Source organism: Zalophus californianus, chromosome 4, assembly GCF_009762305.2.
Source record: "Zalophus californianus isolate mZalCal1 chromosome 4, mZalCal1.pri.v2, whole genome shotgun sequence".
In the NCBI taxonomy this organism is placed as follows: domain Eukaryota; kingdom Metazoa; phylum Chordata; class Mammalia; order Carnivora; family Otariidae; genus Zalophus; species Zalophus californianus.
This window is the reverse complement of record NC_045598.1, coordinates 42,300,593-42,321,624: the sequence shown is the minus strand read 5'-3', so window position 1 is coordinate 42,321,624 and position 21,032 is coordinate 42,300,593. Positions and strand designations below refer to the sequence as shown.

Below are 21,032 nucleotides of genomic sequence, written 5' to 3'. Positions count from 1 at the left end.
GGAAGCCTGCTTCTCCCTCTCCCACTCCCCCTGCTTGTGTTCCCTCTCTCACTGTGTCTCTATCTGTCAAATAAATAAATAAAATCTTTAAAAAAAAAAAAAAAAAAAAAAAAAAAATCTACAACTAATCTACTTAGTAGTGAGAAAGTAAAAATTTTTAATAAGATCAGGTACAAGGCAAGGATGTCCCCTCTCACCACTCCTTTCTAGAAATACAATTACATCAGCACCCCAAAACAATGAAATACTTAAGTATAAACCTAATAAAATACGTACAAGATCTATATGAGGAAGACTAGAAAACATGAAATCAAAGAACTAAATAAATGGAGAGATATTCCATGTTCACAAATAAGAAGACTCAATATCATCAAGATACCAGTTTTTCCCATTACTCAGCCATAAAGAAGAATGAAATCTTGCCATTTGCAACAACATGGACGGAGGTAGAGAGTGTAATGCTCAATGAAATAAGTCAGTTGGAGAAAAACAAATACTGTATGATTTCACTCATACGGAATTTAAGAAACAAAACAATGAGGAGAGGGGAAGAACGAGAGAGAGACCCACACAAACCAAGAAACAGCCTCTACTGAGAACTGATGGTTACGGGGCGGGGGGTGGGGGGGGTGGAGTGGGGGGGTGAAATAGGTGATGGGGATTAAGGAATACACTTTTTGTGATGAGCACAGGGTGATGTACAGAACTGTTGAATCACAAAGTTGTACACCTGAAGCTAATATAACACTGTTCGTTAACTACATTGGAATTAAAAAGAAAAAGAAAAAAAGTTATCAGTTTTTCCCAACTTCATCTACAGATACTATGCAATCCTAAGAAAAATCCCAGCAGGTTATTTTGTGAATATCAATAGGCTGATTCTAAAGTTTATTTTTTAAATTGTTTTTAATCTTTTCCTTTTTTTTTTTGATTTTATTTATTTGACAAAGAGCACAAGTAGACAGAATGGCAGGCAGAGGGAGAGGGAGAAGCAGGCCCCCCACTGAGCAGGGAGCCCGATGCGGGACTTGATCCCAGGACCCCGGGATCATGACCCGAGCTGAAGGCAGATGCTTAACCGACTGAGCCACCCAGGCACCCTGATTCTAAAGTTTAAATCGGAGGCAAAAGACACAGAATAGCCAACATAATACTGAAAGAGAAGAACGACCTTGGAAAGCTGACACTACTAACTCAACTTCAAGACTTATTATAAAAGCTACAGTAATCAAGGCAGTGTGGTACTGGTGAAAGAATAGAGATCAATGGACTAGAAGAGAGAGCCAAGAAATAGTCAACTGATCTTTGACAAAGGAGCACAGGAAATTCGATGGCTCAAATACAGTATCTTCAGCAAATGATGTTCGAACAAATGGACATCCACATGAAAAAAACAAAAACAAAAAAACACGTATCTAGACACAGACCTAACACCCTTCACAAAAATTAAAACAGATCATGCAGCACCTAAATGTAAAACACAAAATTATAAAACTCCTAGAAGATAACATAGGAGAAAACCAATGGGTATGGTGATGCCTTTTTAGATACAACACCAAAGACACAATCCATGAAAGAAATAATTGAGGGGCACCTAGCTGGCTCAGTTGGAAGACCATATGACTCCTGATCTCAGGGTTATGGGTTAGAGCCCCATGGGAGGGGTTAGAGATTACTTAAATAAATAAAATTATAAAAAATAATAATTGATAAGCTGGACTTCATTAAAATAAAATCTTGGGGTGCCTGGGTGGCTCAGTCGGTTGGGTGTCCAACTCTTGGTTTCAGCTCGGGTTGTGATCTCACAGTCATGGGACTGAGCCCCATGTCAGGCTCTGTGCTCAGTGCAGAGTCTGCCTCATGTTCTCTCTCCCTCTTACTCTCATTCACACTCAAATAAATTAATTAAAAAAAATTAAAATCTTATGCCCTGTGAAAGAGTATATCAAGAGAATTAAAAGACAAGCCAGACTGGGAGAAAATCATTATAAAACACATATCTGGTAAATAACTTATCCAAAATATACAAACAACTCATAACAATAAAAAAAAAAACAGTAAGAAAACAAACATCCCAATTAAAAAAAAGGGCCAAAAACCTGAACAAACACCTCACCAAAGACAACATGTAGATGGCAAATAAGCATTCAGAAAGATGCTCCACATCATCTGTCATTAGGGAAATGTAAATTAAGACAACAAGAAGTCACTACTGTATACCTGTACACCTATCAGAATGGCCCAAATTCAAAACACTGGTAACACCCAAAGCTGGGCAGAATGTGAAGCAACAGGAATTCTCTCATTGCTAGTGGGAACGAAGAATGGTACCTAAGCCATTCTGGAAGACAGTTTGTCAGTTTTTTACAAAACTACACATATTTTTACCATATGATCTAGCACTCGCATTCCCAAAGGAAGTGAAAACATGCCTACACAAAAACTTGCACAGAGATGTTTATAGAAGCTTTATTCATAATTGCCAAAACTTGGAAGCAAGACATCCTTCAGTAGGTAAATGAATAAAGTGTGGCACATCCAGACAATGGACTATTATTCAGCACTAAAAAGACATGAGCTAGGGGGCACCTGGGTGGCTCAGTCAGTAAGTGGTCAACTCTTAGTCTGAGCTTGGGTCGTGATCTCAGGGTCGTGAGATCCAGCCCCGAGTAAGGCTCCATGCTAAGCAGGGAGTCTGCTTGAGATCCTCTCCCTCTGCCCCTGCCACTGCCCTTCTCCCTGCTTGTGTGCTCTCTCTCTCTAAAATAAATAAATCTTAGGGCACTTGGGTGGCTCAGTTGGTTAAGCGACTGCCTTTGGCTCAGGTCATGATCCTGGAGTCCCAGGATCGAGTCCCGCATCAGGCTCCCTGCTCAGCAGGGAGTCTGCTTCTCCCTCTGACCCTCCCCCCTCTCGTGTTCTCTCTCTCATTCTCTCTCTCTCTCAGATAAATAAAATCTTAAAAAAAAGAATATAAAAAATAAATCTTAAAAAAAAGAAAAAAGACATAAGCTATTAAACTATAAAAGACATGGTGAAACACATATTACTGAGTGAAAGAAGCCAATCTGAAAAGGCTACATACTGTATGATTCCAAATATGCAAAATATGGGGACAGTATGAAGATAAGTGACTGCCAGGAATGGGAGGAAGAGATGAATAGGAAGAGGACAGAAGACTTTTTGGGTAGTGAAAATACTCTGATATAATGATGAATGTGTCATTATACTTTCATCCAAACCCACAGAATACACAACACCAGGAGTGAACCCTAAGGTAAAACATGGACTCTAGGTGATTATGATGTGTCAAATGTAGAGTCACCCTTGGTTAAAAAAAAAAAGTACCATTTGATAAGTGATATTGACAACAGGAGAGGCTATGCATGTGTGGGGGCAGAATTAATGAGAAATCTCTGTACCTCCTTCTCAATTCGGTTGTAAATCTAAAACTCCTCTAAAAAATAGTCTTAAAAAAATACACATACAAAGATAGAAATACACGCACAACATGCATATTGCAAAATAATACAAGAAATATAAAAGAGTCCTAAAAACCCCATCAACCATCACAATATATGGACATCACCTGGATACTAATTAAAACAAAGGTTTTTTAAAAGTTGTAAGACAGGGGCACCTGGGTGGTTCAGTTGGTTAAGCAGCCAACTCTTGATTTCAGCTGAAGTCATGATCTCGGGGTCCTAGGATCAAGCCCTGTGGGCTCCATGCTCAGCAGGGAGCTTGCTTCAGGATTCTCTCCCTCTGTCCCTCTCCCCATTCTCTCGCTCTAAAATAAATAAGGGGCACCCGTGTGGCTCAGGTCACGTGGGATCGAGGCCCTGCCTGGAGCTCCCCATTCAGCAGAGAGTCTGCTTCTCTTCTCACCCCCCCCCACCCCCGCTCTTCCCCCTCACCCTGTCCTGGCTCTTGTGCGCTCTCTCAAATAAATAAAATCTTTAAAAAACAAAAAAAAAAATAAAATAAAATCTTTTAAAAAAATAAAGTTGTAAGACAGTCAAAATGAACACTCCCTATATACTTGATAATATTAAAAATATTAGAATTTTAAGTGTGAGATTAAAATTATGGTGTTATGTATATACATATACGTACACACACATATATATACACACACACATGCAAACAAGTTCCCACTCCCCAACTACACTTACAGTTGAAATGACAGAATATCTAGGATTTACTTCAAAATATGTGGGGGCAGTACAAGGGTGGGTAGAGGTATAGATGATACAAGATTGGACATGAGTCGATAATGTCTAAGTTGAATATACTGAGGTTTAGTTTCTCTAGTTTTGTACATTTCAAAACATTTACGTAATAGAGTTTTTAAAAACTCAAAGCTACAGAGAGATTAGAAGATATAAAATTTATCTTCTTTTCTTACTAAACTATATACACTCTGAAGAATATATGCCGCTCCGAGGGTAAAAGCCACATCATAGGATACATTTTTTTTTCATTTGTAAGATTTTTTTTTTTAATTTATTCATTTGACAGAGAGAGAGAGACAGTGCAAGAGGGAACACAAGCAGGGGGAGTGGGAGAGGGAGAAGCAGGCTTCCCGCTGAGCAGGGAGCCCAATGCTCGATCCCACGATGCTGGGATCATGACCTGAGCCGAAGACAGACGCTTAACGACTGAGCCACCCAGGCGCCCCAAATGCATTTTCTTTTAATTTTTTTGCAAAATTTTTAACTGGTGGCATATAGCATCTTTATATTAAAAGTAAATATGAGGGGTGCCTGGCTGGCTCAGTCAGTAGAACGTATAACTCTTGATCTCAGGGTCATGAGTTCAAGCCCCATGTTGGGCATGGAGCCTACTTAAAAAAAAATACAATAAAATAAATAACACTGAATACCTAAAATGGGGGGGGACTGAATACAAAGTAGCACTTTCAGAGACTCCTTAAGGGGAATAGAGCTCGGGGTTTATTTTCATAGCTTTAGCTCCTAGCACAGTGTCTGGTGAGTAGTAGGGACTTGATAAATTAAGAAGTAAAAATAGCTATATGCACATAGTTATTTGTAAGAAATTTGCCACAAGTCTCTTGAAAAGGTTATCAAACTGTCACCTAGGAAAATTCTAGCCAAACAATTCAGCACATGAAGTGAACATATGAAGGCACAGACAGCATGGTAAAGAACAAACAAAAAACCACTGTGTCTGGACCCAGAGGGCCTTGGCTCAAATCCTGACTGCCACTTCTGAGCTATATGACCCTTGAACCAAACGTTACTTAATCTCTCTGATCCTCGGTTTCTTCATCTATAAAGAGATAACAGAGGGGGGAAAAAAGAGGTAACAGTATATACAAAAAGTTCTTACTACAGTGTCTGTCAAAATGTTAGCCATTATAACTTTAATGGCTTTATTATTATATAAACTTAATAACATATGGCTGATATATTGCTTATCTCAATTGGGAAAAACTGATGGGGGGGGGTTGTTCCTAATTAAACCACAGAACGAAACTTCCCAATCTTCAGCCTCAGTCACCCAATCCACCAGGAACTGTACCCTTCTGAAGTTATCCTATGGATCCCTGAACACTAGGGTCCTGCCTCCCATAAATAAATTGAGTGAGTCAAGAAACACTGACTTTACAAATTGGTTATCTCCAACCTCAACTTGGAAAAATAAATCTTTTTATCTCCTTCTCTTTATCACCTCACCTCCCCTCGGCCAGCAAATAACTTAGAATCTTTCAGAATGACATTCCTCCGCACCAACATCAAACACAGCTCTTATTCCACCCTCGCTATTTTCCTTTTCGTTATCTGTCATTTCTTCCTTCTGAGGCAAACCCTACACACCTAGGCTCATGATTCTTGTCCTTCAGTCACCACCAGGACCTTGTGTCATCAATTTTCAGCTCTTATATTTTGAATGTTTCCCTCTTCACTGGCTTTTCTCTTTTTCCACGCAATAGGTCCATGCTATCCCCTCCCCCACCTGCACCCTCATAAAAAGTCACCCACCCCCCTTTTTCTTTTTTCCCTGTTAAATTTCTTAAGAGTACAGGTGTATCCTATTTAGCATGAATAACAAAAAGGATTCAAAACTTTATCAATGTAGGCAAAAGATCCAACAAGAAAACAGACAATTAAAACAACATTCTAAACAACTAGATCTCAGCAGTGCCTGGGTGACTCAGTTGGTTAAGTGGCTGACTTCGGTTCAGATCATGATCTTGGGTCCTGGGATGGAGTCCTGCAGCTGGCTCTGCGCTCAGTGGGGAGTCTGCTTCAGCTTCTCCCTCCCTCCCCCCACTCATGCTCTCTCTCTCAAATATATAAATCTTTTTATAAACAAATAACTAGATCTCACAGAAATCTTCAGAGTAACTGGCCCTGTAGCAGCAAAATACACATTCTTCTGAAGACCACATGGAACATTCTCCCGAAACAACCATATATTAAGCCACAAAATAAATCCCAATAAATTTAAATGAATTGAAATAAAACACAGTATGTTCTCCAACTACAATAAATTAAAAATTAATAACAAAGACATCTTGGGAAATCACAACTATGTGAAAATTAAACAATACACTCCTAAAAACAGAATGGGCCAAGGAAGAAATCAAAAGGAAGAAAGAAATCAAAAGTTATTTGAGATGAATGCAGAGTGAAGACAACACACAAAAACTTACGCAGCTAAAGCAGTACTTAAGGAAAATCTGTCATTCTAATCACATTAAAAAAAAGATCTCAAATCAATAACCTCACCTTCTTCCTTAATACACAGAGGAAAAGAAAAAGCAAACTAAGTGAGTAGGAGGAAGGAAATAATAAAGATTAGAGCGGAAATTAATGAAATGGAGAATAGAAAAGACAACAAAGAAAAAAAAGAATGAAATCAAAAGTTAGTTCTCTGAAAAGATCAACAAAATTGATAAACCTTTAGCTTGACTAACCAAAAGAGAGGACTCAAATTACTTGAATGAGAAATGAAAAGGGACAGAACTACTTACATTGTAGAAATAAAATATTATAAAGAAATACTAAGAACAATCATATGCCATTAATTAGATAATTTAAATGAAATGGACAAGTTCAAAGAATAACACAAACTACCAAAACTGCTCAAGAAATAGATTATGTGGGCACCTGGCTGGCTCATTAAGTAGAGCATGCAACTCCTGACCTCAGGCTTCTAAGTTCAAGTCCTGCACTGGATGTAGCAATTATGTAAAAATAAAATCGTGGGGTACCTGTAGCTCAGTTGGTTAACCATCTGACTCTTCCTTTTGGTTCAGGTCGTAACCTCAAGGTCATGAGATCAAGCCCCAGGTCGGCTCCTCACTCAGCTGGGAGTCTACTTCTCTCCCTTTCCCTCTGCCCCTCTCCCCACCAAAATAAATAAATAAATCTGTACACTAAACTAAAATCTTTAACAAGAAAAATGGGGAGAAAAAGAGAAAAATAGGGGCACCTGGGTGGCTCAGTTGGTTAAGCATCTGCCTTAGGCTCAGGTCATGATGACTGAGTCCTAGGACTGAGCCCCATATAGAGCTCCCTGCTCAAGGGGGAGTCTGCTTCTCCCTCTTCTACCTCTCCCCCAGCTTGTGCTCTCTCAAATAAAAATCTTTTAAAAAATTTTTTTTAAAAATAAAAAAAGAATAGACAATATAACAATACTCATTATTATAACAATAGATTGAATTCATCATCAAAAAACTACCCATGGGGCGCCTGGGTGGCTCAGCTGGTTAAGCATCCGACTTGGTTTTGGCTCAGGTCATGATCTTGGGGTCATGAGATCAAGCCCCGTATCTGGTTCCATGCTCAGCAGGGAGTCTGCTTGAGATTCTCTCCCTCTGGGACACCTGGGTGGCTCAGTAGGTTAAGCATCTGCCTTTGGGTCAGGTCATGATCCCAGGGTCCTGGGATCGAGTCCCACATCAGGCTCCTTCCTAAGCGGGGAGCCTGCTTCTTCCTCTGCCTGCTGCTCCCCCTCTCTGACAAATAAAAATTAAATCTTTAAAAAAGGGAGGGGGTTCTCTCCCTCTGCCCCTCCCCCTGCTCACAGGCACTTGCTCTCCATCTCTCTCAGATAGACAAAGATAGATAAATCTTTTTAAAGAAAATTTTCTGAAGATTTTTATTTATTTATTTAGGGGGGCAGACGGGAAGGGGAGGGGCAGAGGGAGGAGAGAGAAACTCAAGCAGCCTCTGAGCTGAGCACTGAGCCTGATGTGGAGTTTGATCTCACAACCCTGAGATCATGACCTGAGCTGAAATCAAGAGTCAGATGCTTAATTGACTGAGCCACCCAGGCATCCAATAAATAAAATTTTAAAATAAAACAAAACAAAAAAACTCCCCACACAGGGGGATGTGGCTGGCTCATCTGGTAGAGCATGCAACTCTTGATCTCAGGGTTGTGAATTCAAGCCCTACACTGGGCCTAGAGATTACTTGAAAAAAAAAAACAAAAAACAAAAAAACCTACTCACACAAGGAGGCCACAAGGGCTTCACTGGTGAATTCCACCAACATTTAAAGAATTCATAACAATTCTTCAAACTCTTCCAAAAAACAGAAGAGGGAACACCTCCCAACTCAGTACTATCCTGATGCCAAACCCAGATAAAGACATCACAAAAGCGGAACAGACCAATAATCCTTTAAAATAATGGACAAATCTCAAAAGAAAAAAAAAAACCTCATCAAAATAGCAGCAAACCATCTAGCAACATACAAAAGAATTACACACCATGACCAGGTAGGATTTATCCCAGGAAAGCAAGACCGCATTAGTATCCAAAAAGGAATTAACATAATACACCATATTAATAGAATAAAAAACAAAACCACCATGAGCATTTTGACATATGAAGAAAAAGCCAACACTTTTCCTGATGAAAATGTCCAACAACTAAAATAGAAGGAAACCTCCTCAGTCTGTTAAGGGCAGCTACCAAAACCCCAAAACTAACATCATACTTAATAGTGAAAGACTAGATGCCTTCCCCCTGAGATCAGAAAAAAGATAAGCATGTCCATTTCAATACTTCAACTTCAATGTTCAATACTTCAAAACTGCATTGAAGGCTCTAGCCAGGGAAACTGGAAAAGAAAATTAAATAAAAGGCATCCAAAACAGAAAAGAAGAAGTAAAACTATCTTCATTGCAGATGACATCTTATAATAGAAAATCCTAAGGAATCCACTAAAAAACTGTTAAGAATTAATAAATGAGTTCAGCAAGTTTCCAGGATTTATAATCAACATAAGAAAAAAAATCAATTGTAGGGGATGGCTGGCTCAGTCAGTAAAGCATGCCACTCTAATCTTGGGTCGTAAGTTCAAGCCCCACATTAGGTGTGGAGCCTGTATTTTTTAAAAAAATTGTATTTCTGTTCATTAAAAATGAACAATCCAAAAATGAAATTAAAAAAGCAATTCCAGGGACGGCTGGGTGGCTCAGTCAGTTAAGCCTCTGACTGATCCCAGGGTCCTGGGATTGAGTCCCAGGTCAGGCTCCTCCTCTCTCTCTGCCCCTCTCCCTGCTCATACTCTCTGTCAAATGGAAGCGAGGAAGGGAGGAAGGGAGGAAGGGAGGAAGGGAGGAAGGGAGGGAGGGAGGGAGGGAGGGAGGGAGGGAGGAAGGGAGGAAGGGAGGAAGGGAGGAAGGGAGGAAGGGAGGAAGGAAGGAAAGGAAAGGAAAGGAAAGGAAAGGAAAGGAAAGGAAAGGAAAGGAAAGGAAAGGAAAAAGGAAAGGAAAAAGGAAAGGAAAAAGGAAAGGAAAAAGGAAAGGAAAAAGGAAAGGAAAGGAAAGGAAAGGAAAGGAAAGGAAAAGGAAAGGAAAAAGGAAAGGAAAAAGGAAAGGAAAAAGGAAAGGAAAAAGGAAAGGAAAGGAAAGGAAAGGAAAGGAAAGGAAAGAAAGGAAAGAAATTCCATGTAAAATAGCATCAAAAGAATAAAATACTGCGGTGCCTGGGGGCCACAGTCAGTTAAGTGTCCAACTCTTGATTTCAGCTCAGGTCATGATCTCAGGGTCAAGAGATCGAGCCCTGCATCATCAAATCCCTACTTGGGATTCTCCCTCCCTCTCCCTCTGCTCTCCCCCTGCAAGTGCATGTGCTCTTGCTCTCTCTCTCTCAAAACAAAAAAACACAAAAACTTAAAAAATAAAAAAAATTTTTGAAGATTTTATTTATTTACTTATTAGAAAGAGAGAGCGCGCGCACAAGCAGGGGGAGGGGCAGAGGGAGAAAGAAAGGGAGAAGCAGACTCTCCGCCGAGCACAGAGTGTGACATGGGGCTCAATCCCAGGACCCCGGGATCATGACCCAAGCTGAAGGCAGATGCTTAACCAACTGAGCCACCCAGGCGCCCCTAAAAAATAAATTTAATAATTGTAAAACTTATATGCATAAACTAGAAAACACTGTTGAAGGAAATTAAAAAAAAAAAAAAAAAAAGGAGCGCCTAGATGGCTCAGTTGATTAAGTACCCGTCATCCGTCTCGGGGGTCTTGAGATCAAGCCCTGCGTCAGGCTCCCTGCTCATCTGGGTGTCTGTTTCTCTCTCTCCCTCTGCCTCTCACCCCCACTCATGTGCTCTCTCTCTCTCATTCAAATAAATAAAATCTTTTTAAAAATTTAAAATCTAGTTTTTTTTTAAAGATTTTATTTATTTATTTGACAGAGAGAGAGGCAGCAAGAGAGGAAACACAAGCAGGGGGAGTAGGAGAGGGAGAAGCAGGCTTCCCGTGGACCAGGGAGCCCGATGTAGGGCTCGATCCCAGGACCCCAGGATCATAACCTGAGCCGAAGGCAGACGCTTAACAACTGGACTACCCAGGTGCCCCAAAAATCTAGTAATTAAAAAAAAAAATCTTAAAAAAACAAAAAACAAGAATCCAGTTGGGATTTGAAATGGAATTGCATCAAATATGTATGTAAATCTGGGGAGTATTGCCATCTTAACTGTATTAAGTGTTCTGATCTAGGAACATGGTGTCTCATTATTTAGATCCTCTTTAATTATTTTCACCAGTGTTTTGCCATCTTAACAATTTGAAATCTTTCATTCTTGAGTTTGGGTTGGCTATTTAAACTACAGATTTTTTTTTAATGTATTTATTTGAGAGAGAGAGACAGAGAGATGGCGAGAGAGCACGAGCGGGGGGCTGAGGGAGAAGCAGGCTCTCCACCAAGCAGGGAGTCCAACACCGGGCTGTATCCCAGGACCCTGGGATCATGACCCTAGCCGAAAGCAGACACCTAACTGACTGAGCCACCCAGGAGCCCCACAGCTGGATTTATTTTTTATTTATTTTTACTATTTATTTACTTATTTGACAGAGACAAAGCCAAACAAAGGAACACAAACAGGGGGAGTGGGGGAGGGAGAAGGAGGCTTCCCACGGAGCAGGGAGCCCAACTTGGGGCTCAATCCCAGGACCCTGGGATCATGACCTGAGCCAAAGGCAGACGCTTAATGACTGAGCTACCCACGTGCCCCACCACAGCTGGATTCTTTGTAGAAACTGGCCAACTGGGATGGGCGCCTGGGTGGCTCAGTCGGTTAAGGGTCCTGGGATCAAGCCCTGCATTGGGCTCCCTGTTTGGTGAGGAGTCTGCTTCTCCCTTGCTCTCTGCCATTCCCCCTGCTTGTGCTCTCTCATGTGCATTCTCTTTCTCAAATAAATAAATTCTTAAAAAAAACAAAACAAAAAAACTGACCAACTGGTTCTAAAATTTATATGGAAATATAAAGGACCCAGAATAGCCAAGACAATCCTAAAAAGAACAAAGTTGGAAGACTCGCACTTTCCAATTTCAAAATTTACTACAAAGCAACATTAACAGAGTCATAGAGACATTAGGACAGATATATTGTTCCATGGAACAGAACTGAGAGTAAGAAATAAACCTGTGCCTTTCTGGTCTTCCAATATATTTTTTAAGATTTTAAGTAATCTCCATACACAGTGTGGGTCTTGAACTCACACCCTTGCAATCAAGAGTCTCACGTTCTTCTGACTAAGCCAGCCAGGCACCCCATTGGCATCTTTTTAAAAAAACTGGATGGCCAGGGGTACCTGGCTGGCTCAGTCCATACAGCTTGCAACTCTTGATCTCAGGGTTGTGAGTTCAAACCCCATGTTGGGTGTGGAGCCTACTTAAATTTTTAAAAATAAAAAAAGTAAAAATAAAAAATAATAAAAAGGGTGCCAAGACCACTCAATAATCAAAGGTAGACTTTTCAACAAATAGTGATGGGACAACTGTACAGGAACATGTTAAAAATGAAGCTGGACTCTTACACCTCATGCCATATACAAAAATAAACTCAAAATGGATCAAAAACCTTAGAGTGTGTTAAGGGAGAAGAAACCAACACTCTTAGAAAAAGAAAATACAAGTGTAAATACTTAGGACCTTGGATTTGGCAATGGAATTTTAGATAGGGTACCAAAAGCAGAAGCCATAAAAGAAGCAGAATAATTGGCCTTCATCAAAATTAACTTTTGTGAGTCAAAGAATGCTATCAGCAATGTGAAAAGAGAATTCATAGAATGGAAGAATATAACTGCGAGCCAATAACTGATCAGGGACTTGCATCTAGAATATTTAAAGAAAACAGACATGGAGACATAATGTACAGCATAGGGAATATAGTCAGTGTAAAATCTTTGTATGGTGACAGATGGCAACTAGATTTACCAAAGTGATCATTTTGTAACATATGCAATGAATCACTGTGTTGCACACCTAATGATGTCAATTATACTTCGTTAAAAAAAAAAAAAACTTGGGGTGCCTGGGTGGCTCTGTCGGTTAAGCATCTGTCTTCGGCTCAGGTCATGATCCCAGGGTCCTGGGATCAAGTCCCACATCGGGCTCCTTGCTCAGCAGGGAGCCTGCTTCTCCCTCTCTCTCCCTTTGCTTGTGCTCTCTGTCAAATAAATAAAATCTTTAAAAAAAACAACAACAAAACTCTTGGGGCTCAGAGTGGCTCAGTTGGTTAAGCAACTGATTCTTGGTTTCGGATCAGGTCATGATCACGGGGTCATAGGATGGATCTCCGCGATGGGCTCCACACCCAGCATGGAATCTGCTTGAGATTCTCTCTCTCCCTCTGCCTCTCCCCCTGCTTACACTCTAAATAAATAAAATCTTAAAAAAAAATCTCGTCTCACAACTCAATAATAGAGGACAATCTAATTAAGAAATGGGCAAAGGATCTGAATAGACATTTCTCTAAAGAAGGTATGCAAATGCCCAAAAAGCATATAAAAATATGCTCAACATCATTACTCATTAGGGAAATGCAAATCAAAACCACAATAAATACTTAACACCCACCAGGATGGCTATAATCAAAAAGTCAAACAATGACTTTGGTGAGGTTGTGGAGAAATCAGAACGCTTGCATGCTGCTGATGGAAGCATAAAATGGTGCAGCCACTTTGGGAAACAATTTGGAAATTCCTCAAAAAGTTAAACATAGAGTTGCTGTTTAGCCCAGCAATTCTACTCCCAGGTACACACCCAAGAGAAATGAAAACATATCTCCACACAGAAATGTGTACACGAATGTTTATAAGCAGCATTATTCATAATAGCCAAAATGCAGAAACAACCCAAATGTCCATCAGCTGATAAATGAATAAAATGTGGTACAGTCATACAGTGGAATATCATAGCCATAAAAATGAAGTAGTGACTGCTGCTACAACATGGATGAACCTTGACAATATTATGCTGAGTAAAAAAAGCCAGACATAAATGGTCACATACTGCATGATTTTATTTATATTATGTGTTAAGAAAAGACAAACTCATAGAGATAGAAAGAAGATGAGTAGTTGTTTAGGGTTGGGGAAACGGGTTAGGAGTTTCTTTTTAAGATGATGAAAATGTTGGGCTCCTGGGTGGCTCAGTTGGCTAAGCGACTGCCTTCGGCTCAGGTCATGATCCTGGAGTCCCGGGATAGAGTCCCACATTGGGCTCCCTGCTCAGCGGGGAGTCTGCTTCTCCCTCTGACCCTCCCCACCTCATGCTCTCTCTCTCTCTCATGCTCTCTCTCAAATAAATAAATAAAATCTTTAAAAGAAAAAAAAAGATGATGAAAATGTTCTAAAATTGATTGTGATGATGGTTGCCCAAATCTGTGATAAAAACAAACAAAACAAACCCCTGCCCACTGAATTGTACACTTTAAAAGGGGGAATTATATAGTATGTGAAATTATCTCTCAATAATTTGTTACAAAAAAGCCTTCTTAGTAAGAAAAAACTGTAGGGGTGCCTGGGTGGCTCAGTCAGTTAAGCATCATGATCTCGGGATCCCGTGTCAGGCTCCCCACTCAGCAGGGAGTCTGCTTGTCCCTCTGCCCCTCCCCTGGCTCATGTTTGCTCACTTGCTCTCAAATAAATAAATAAAATCTTAAAAAAAAAAAAAACTGTAACATGGTAAATTAAACATAGCCCCTGAAGGCCCGACTACAGTGGGAAGTAAAGGAAAAAATTTTCTAAGGGTTTTTTTTTTTTTTTTTAGATTTATTTGAGAGAGCAAGTGAGCACAAGCAGAGGGGGTAGAGGGAGAGAATCTCAAGCCGACTTCACCAAGCGTGGAGCCAGATGCGGGCTCAATCCCAGGACCCTGAGATCATGACCTGAGCAGAAATCAAGAGTCAGTCACTTAACCAACTGGGCCACCCAGTGCCCTAGAAAATTTTTTTTAAAATCTCATATTCACAATGAAAAGAGTAGGAGGGGTACCTGGTTGGCTCAGTCAGAAGAGCATGTGACTCTTGATCTCGGGGTCATTAGTTCGAGCCCCATGTTGGGTGTAGAGATTACTTAAGTAAAACGTAAAAAAAAAAAAAGAGTAGGAGACAAAACTACAGCAACAGCATTTCAGAAGCTGGAGAGCAGATGGAGGAGTGGGAACTTGGTTTAGTTCCCCACCATCTTCACTCTGCTAAGCCAATAGCCATAAGCCTAGAAGCAAGATAAATTTCCATCAAGGGATCCCCAAAAGACTCAGAGATTCAAATCTCCACACAAATAAAATGGTAATAATTTCCTTATTTCCCATCCACTTGTTGTGAGGAGCAAAACAGAAATTGTATATGAAAGTGCTTTTCAAATAGTAAAGTGCTATAAGAGTACAATATAAAGGAGCCTTATCAAAAAATATTAAATTAAATAAAAATAAAGGAGCTTTATCTTTACCTTGCCATGTCATTACCCCAAGGAATCGATCAGCTACTTCCTGAGGGAAACTCCAGTGCTCTGGAAGGCACAAGGTTCCGTCAGATCTTTCAGAACACAATTTCTCTAGGTTAGCAATCAGGACGTTCAGGCAGATATTGACCAAAGAGTAGGGAGATGCCTCCTCCTAGAAAACAAACTTTGTTAGAATACATCTACAAAAATTCAACATAAAAGTGGTCATGCAAAATACATCTAATTACTTGATGAGGATATCTGAAGATACATTCTCTTTACCCTAATAGTGATTTATATGATCTATATGTAATGAAACCACCTTATTCCAACTGTTAACTGAATGGAAAATTTTATCTATTATACTTTGTTCTAACTTGAAAAAAATTAAGTTCTCTCAATCCTTCACTCATCACCTGTTCTGTACCAGCCACTGAAAATACAGGATGAGCAAAATATAGTTCTAATCTTTTTGGAGCTACAGTTTAGTGGGGAATAAAACCAAGAAATCCGACAATTTCAATAAAACACAAGGGACAACTCAAGCAGAGATCACATGGCCATTCATTCAACAAATATTTATTCAGTGATTACTATGTCCCAGAGGATAAGAAGGAAAGCCTATTATTATCCTCAAGTGTTCACAATGTAAAGGGCTGCTATACCCAGGGTGCTGTAGAAGGATGAGAACCATAAGAGAGGTGAGAGCTATGGTCCCTTTCTCCTCTAAGAGAAACTGGCATTTGTTCATTCAACAATTTGAAAGGCATGGCACTGTGTTAGACACAACTGTATTAGACAAAGGCCAAACTGAGGTTGTTACCTTTGTCAAAGGCTTCAACATGGAATAATTCTTTGACCTCCATGGTCCAAAGTTTAAATTACTGCTTTGCAAATACCCTCAACTCCTTGTTCCCTCTTCCAGACAAAATTCCATTCCTGGAAGAACTCCACTATCCAGTTTTTATAGCAACACGCAGCAGCTAATCATCTATGGAGAGGGGAAAGACTCACATAACATAGTGTGTCACAGGAAATTCATAATCATTTAACTTCAAATGAGCCCTCAGTAGCTCTGAGACAACAGCTCTGTTCACAAGATCTCTTCCAGACAGCGTACTCTCCCAACATCAAGCAAGAATTATTCCTTGGCTTCCACTTGTTCCTCAAACACATTTTATGCTGTTATCATAATCTGACTCACTTCACTGAGAAAAATGAAGCCATCTCACCATTAAACTTAGCTGGAAGCCACATGGATTTTTTCTTTATTCTCCTCTTACATGGAGAACATGTACCTCCTTGAAAAAGCCAACACTTCCATTATGTGCTGACTGGATTTCATCCCTCTTTGCCTTGGTTCCTCTTGTCATTTCTTCATTCGTACACACATATTTCAAACTCTCCTCAAATGGATCACTTTTTTTTTAAGATTTTATTTATTTATTTGAGAGAGAGAGAGAAAGCATGAGGGGGGAAGATCAGAAGAAGCAGACTCCCCGCTGAGCAGGGAGGCTGATGCAGGACTCGATCCTGGAACTCCAGGATCATGACCTGAGCCGAAGGCAGACACTTAACGACTGAGCCACCCAGGTGCCCCTCAAATAGATCATTCTTAACATATAACTTATGCACTACTATATACCTTAAAAACAAAAAAACCTTCTGCTGACCCCCATATTCTCTTCAGTTACTCCTCTTCATAACTGACTTTCTCCGATAAGTTCACATGCTATAGAGTAGTCACCCTTATCTGCAGAGGATACGTTCCAAGACCCCAGTGGATATCTGAAACTGCCAACAGTACCAAACCCTATACCCACTATTTTTCCCTATACATACATACCTATGATAAAGTTTCATTTATAAATTAGGCACTGTAAGAGATTAACCTACTGTATTAAGTCATATGAATGTGGTCTCTCACAAAATATCTTATTGTACTATAATCCACCCCTCTTGTGATGATATGAAATGATAAAATGCCTATGTGATGAAATGTAGTTAGGTAAATGACACTAATGACCTTCTGACAATACAACAGGAGGAAGATCACCTGCTTCCAGACCACAGTTGATTTCGGGTAAGTGAAACCACAGAAAGTGAAACCTCAGATAAAGGGGGACTACTGTAATCACTTTTTCCTATTCATTTTTGTTTTTGTTCTTTTAATTGAGGTGTAACTTACATATAGCAAAAAAATTACTTTTTGTTGTATCCTTAGTTCTGTAAGTTTTAACAAACGCAATCATGTACCACCACAATATAGAGAACAGTTCTATGACCCCAAAATTCCCTAGTGTCCCTTTGTAGATACTCCCTCCCACCATCCCCATACAACAATAATCTGTGTTCTGTCCCCAGAGTTTTACCTTTTCCAAAATGTCATATAAATAGAATCATACAGTATGTAGGCCTTTTGAATCTGATTTCTCTCACTTTCCATAATGCATTCGCGATTCATCCATGTTGTGTGTTTTTGTAATTAGTTCCTCTTTATTGCTGACCTGAGCTGAAGGCAGTTGCTTAACTGACTGAGCCACCCAGGTGCCCCACAATTCCATTTTCTGAGGTCTCCTGGAATATAACTCTTTTAGTCATTGATTTTTACTCATGGAGACTAATGCTTTATAAATCAAGACTGTGAGTGCATCTTTAGTGGGATTTTATTTGGAGGACTCCTATGAGGCCTGAGTAGAATATATGTCACATCAGAGAGATTCTGCTAAACACCAGTTACCCCAGGGGCATTACCAGGGATCACTTTGATAATTTCTCAGCTACAGATTTCCTGAACCAAGCAACATATGTCATTTAAAACCCTGAATTTCGGACACCTGGGTGGCTCAGTCGGTTAAGCGGCAGCCTTTGGCTCAGGGCGTGATCCCGGAGTCCTAGGATGGAGTCCCACATCGGACTCCTTGCTCAGTGGGGAGCCTGCTTCTCCCTCTGCTCTGCCTGCCGCTTCGCTCCCCCTGCTTGTGCTCTCTGACAAATAAAATCTTTAAAAAAACTAAAAATAAATAAAATAAAACGCTGAATTTGTGTGAAGACAGGCCTGTGATAGCAAATTTTTAGGAGATAGCTTTCCACTCAAAATCCAAGCCAAAACTGACAAGATTCCCCAATTCCCTTTCCCATAAGCAGATTTTTTTTAGATATACCAGTTCACTAAAGTAAAGCCAGCCTTTGTTAGCCCATATTAATTATATTATACATATAGTTATAGTTACAGTCTCCATTCAAATTCCCTACCTGGTTTTGGGAAAAGCCTAGCCTCCAATCCCTGGTTATTGACATTGGTAAATATCAAAACTTCAGGGTCTGCTTACAGTGTTGTTTTCCAGCTTCTCTGAATTAGGTGGGAATGCTGGGGATTTCTCTTACTTTGAGAGTGTTTGTAACAGTTTATCCTGAATATTTAGTCTTAAGACCTTCTGACATTATTTGCCATATTGCTGAACATGACAGCCCCATTTTAAAAATACTGTATATTAAAGACTAAATCCACATATAAGATATCAAACATTCAAATATAAAAATGTAATAAAATATAAACAATATAAATCTATTTTTAAATATTCTTATATAGGGGCGCTTGGGTGGCTCAGTCGGTTAAGCGGCTGCCTTTAGCTCAGGTCATGATCTCAGGGTCCTGGAATCGAGCCCCACATCGGGCTCCCTGCTCCACGGGGAGCCTGCTTCTCCCTCTCCCCCTCCCCTGCTTGTGTTCCCTCTCTCACTGTGTCTCTGTCAAATAAATAAATAAAATCTTTTTAAAAAAATATTCTTATATACCCCATAGCTTAAAGTGAACATACCAATATGGTTGGAGTCCCTTATTGTGTCCCTCCCTGATGTTATTTCCCAACCCTTCACCCAGAGACAATCATCTTGAATATTGTTTAGTTCTCCATGTTGTGAACTTTATGCAAACAGAATTATACTACAGTAATCTGCTACTGGTTTTTATTTCATAAATCAGTGTATGTTTTAGAGAAACATCCTATGTCATTCATTCTTCAAATCACTCTATTAGGTTTCCACCCTCCACCAAGACCACTAACGACTAATGCCTCTACCTCTGTATTATTTGACTACTGATTACATGACTCTAAATATTCATCTATAGGGGTACCTGGCTGGCTCCGTCAGTGGAACATGCGACTCTTGACCTCGGGGTCATGAGTCTGAGCCCCATGCTGGAAAAGACTTTACTTAAAAATAAATAGGTATTAATCTATAAACCCAATGAATTCCAGATTATCCCCAGGTCGTATCTCTCGTTAAGCTAGTCTTAGATACCCAGTTGCCTCCCTGACATGTCTACTTAACTGTCACAAATACATCAAATTCACCATGTAGAAAACTGAACTTCCCCAGTCTTTTACTGCTCAATAAAATGGCATCACATCTATTTAGTTGTTTAATCTTTACTGGTACTTTTTTTTTCCTTGTTTAGGCTTTAATTTTTGATCAACAACAGCAGATATTTACTTGTCAGTATCCCCTGTAATTTTATATTAAGAACCTCTTAGGGGCACCTGGGTGGCTCAGTCAGTCAAGCATCTGACTCTAGGTCTCAACTCAAGTCTTGATCTCAGGGCTGTAAGTTCAAGCCTCGCTTTGGGCTCCACGCTAGGCATGGAGCCTACTTTATTATTATTTTTTTAAGATTATTTACTTATTTATTTATTTGACAGAGAGAGGGAGAGAGAGAGAAAACACAAGCAGGAGGAGCAGCAGAGGGAAAGGGAGAAGCAGGCTCCACGCTGAGTAGGGAGCCCAACATGGGGTTCGATCCCAGATGCTTAGCCGACTGAGCCACCCAGGCGCCCCTGGAGCCTACTTTAAAAAAAAGTGGGGTGCTGGGGTGGCTCAGTTGGTTAGGCACATGCCTTTGGCTCAGGTCCTGATCTCAGGGTCCTGGGATCCAGCCCCACATCAGGCTCTCTGCTCAGTGGGGAGTCTGCTTCTCCTTCTCACTCTCCCTCTGTGCTCTCTCTCAAATAAATAAATAAAATCTTAAAAAAAAAAAAAAAAAGAACCTCTTAAACTACTGCCATGGCTAGTAATTTAGAAAATACATTCAAATGCTGAATCAAATCATAACCACATTGTCGGGCTGTCATGCTGCAGCTCACCTTTGGCATTTCAATTACATATGGCATTAGAGTTTTGATCTCCACAATGCGTTGAGAGCACACAAGAAACAAGACCATTTCTTTTAAAAAGCATCATTTGCCAAACCCTTTCTTACAATCAATTCTAAATCTTCCAAGAGAATCAAACAATATAAGCTCACATTGCAATCTGGATCAATCTAATTTTTTTTAAGATTTTTTTTATTTATTTACTTGAGAGAGAGAGAATGAGAGATAGAGAGCAATCTAATTTTAATCACATTTCCCCCTTTTCTAGAAATTAGTGTGCTAAAAATAGCATGTTTTCAAACAAACTAACATAATGGCTAATTGTGTTCCTTCTACTGTCTTGGATGGATACAGAGTAACAAGAAAAATTTGCACTCAAAAACACTATTTTTAATTCCTTGTAATACAGAGAATTTTTAACAGTGTTTCTATAAGACACACCAATTTAAGATCAATAATTGTCTACGGGTGGTTAATTCTATTTATCAGCTGTCATAAAGCATGCATGGGAACTAGTTGCTGTGCTCAAGTACCAACTCTTGAAAACCAGAACATGAAAACAAATTCTGACCCACCAATAGGCCGTCAACAACCTTTCACTCAGATATTAAATTTCCCCAACGCTGAAATTAGAATGAAAAGCAGCTGTGTCTTTATATGACT

The 21,032-nt window shown here is 39.8% G+C and overlaps 1 protein-coding gene across 1 annotated transcript in view; it reads right to left on the bottom strand.

Annotated features, from left to right (window-relative positions):
- Positions 1-21,032, bottom strand: part of ZYG11A (zyg-11 family member A, cell cycle regulator) — a 77,763-nt gene that overhangs the window by 45,928 nt on the left and 10,803 nt on the right. The window contains 1 exon segment of the mRNA XM_027602077.2: positions 15,223-15,388. Within this exon segment, the coding sequence (XP_027457878.2) occupies positions 15,223-15,388 (166 nt within the window).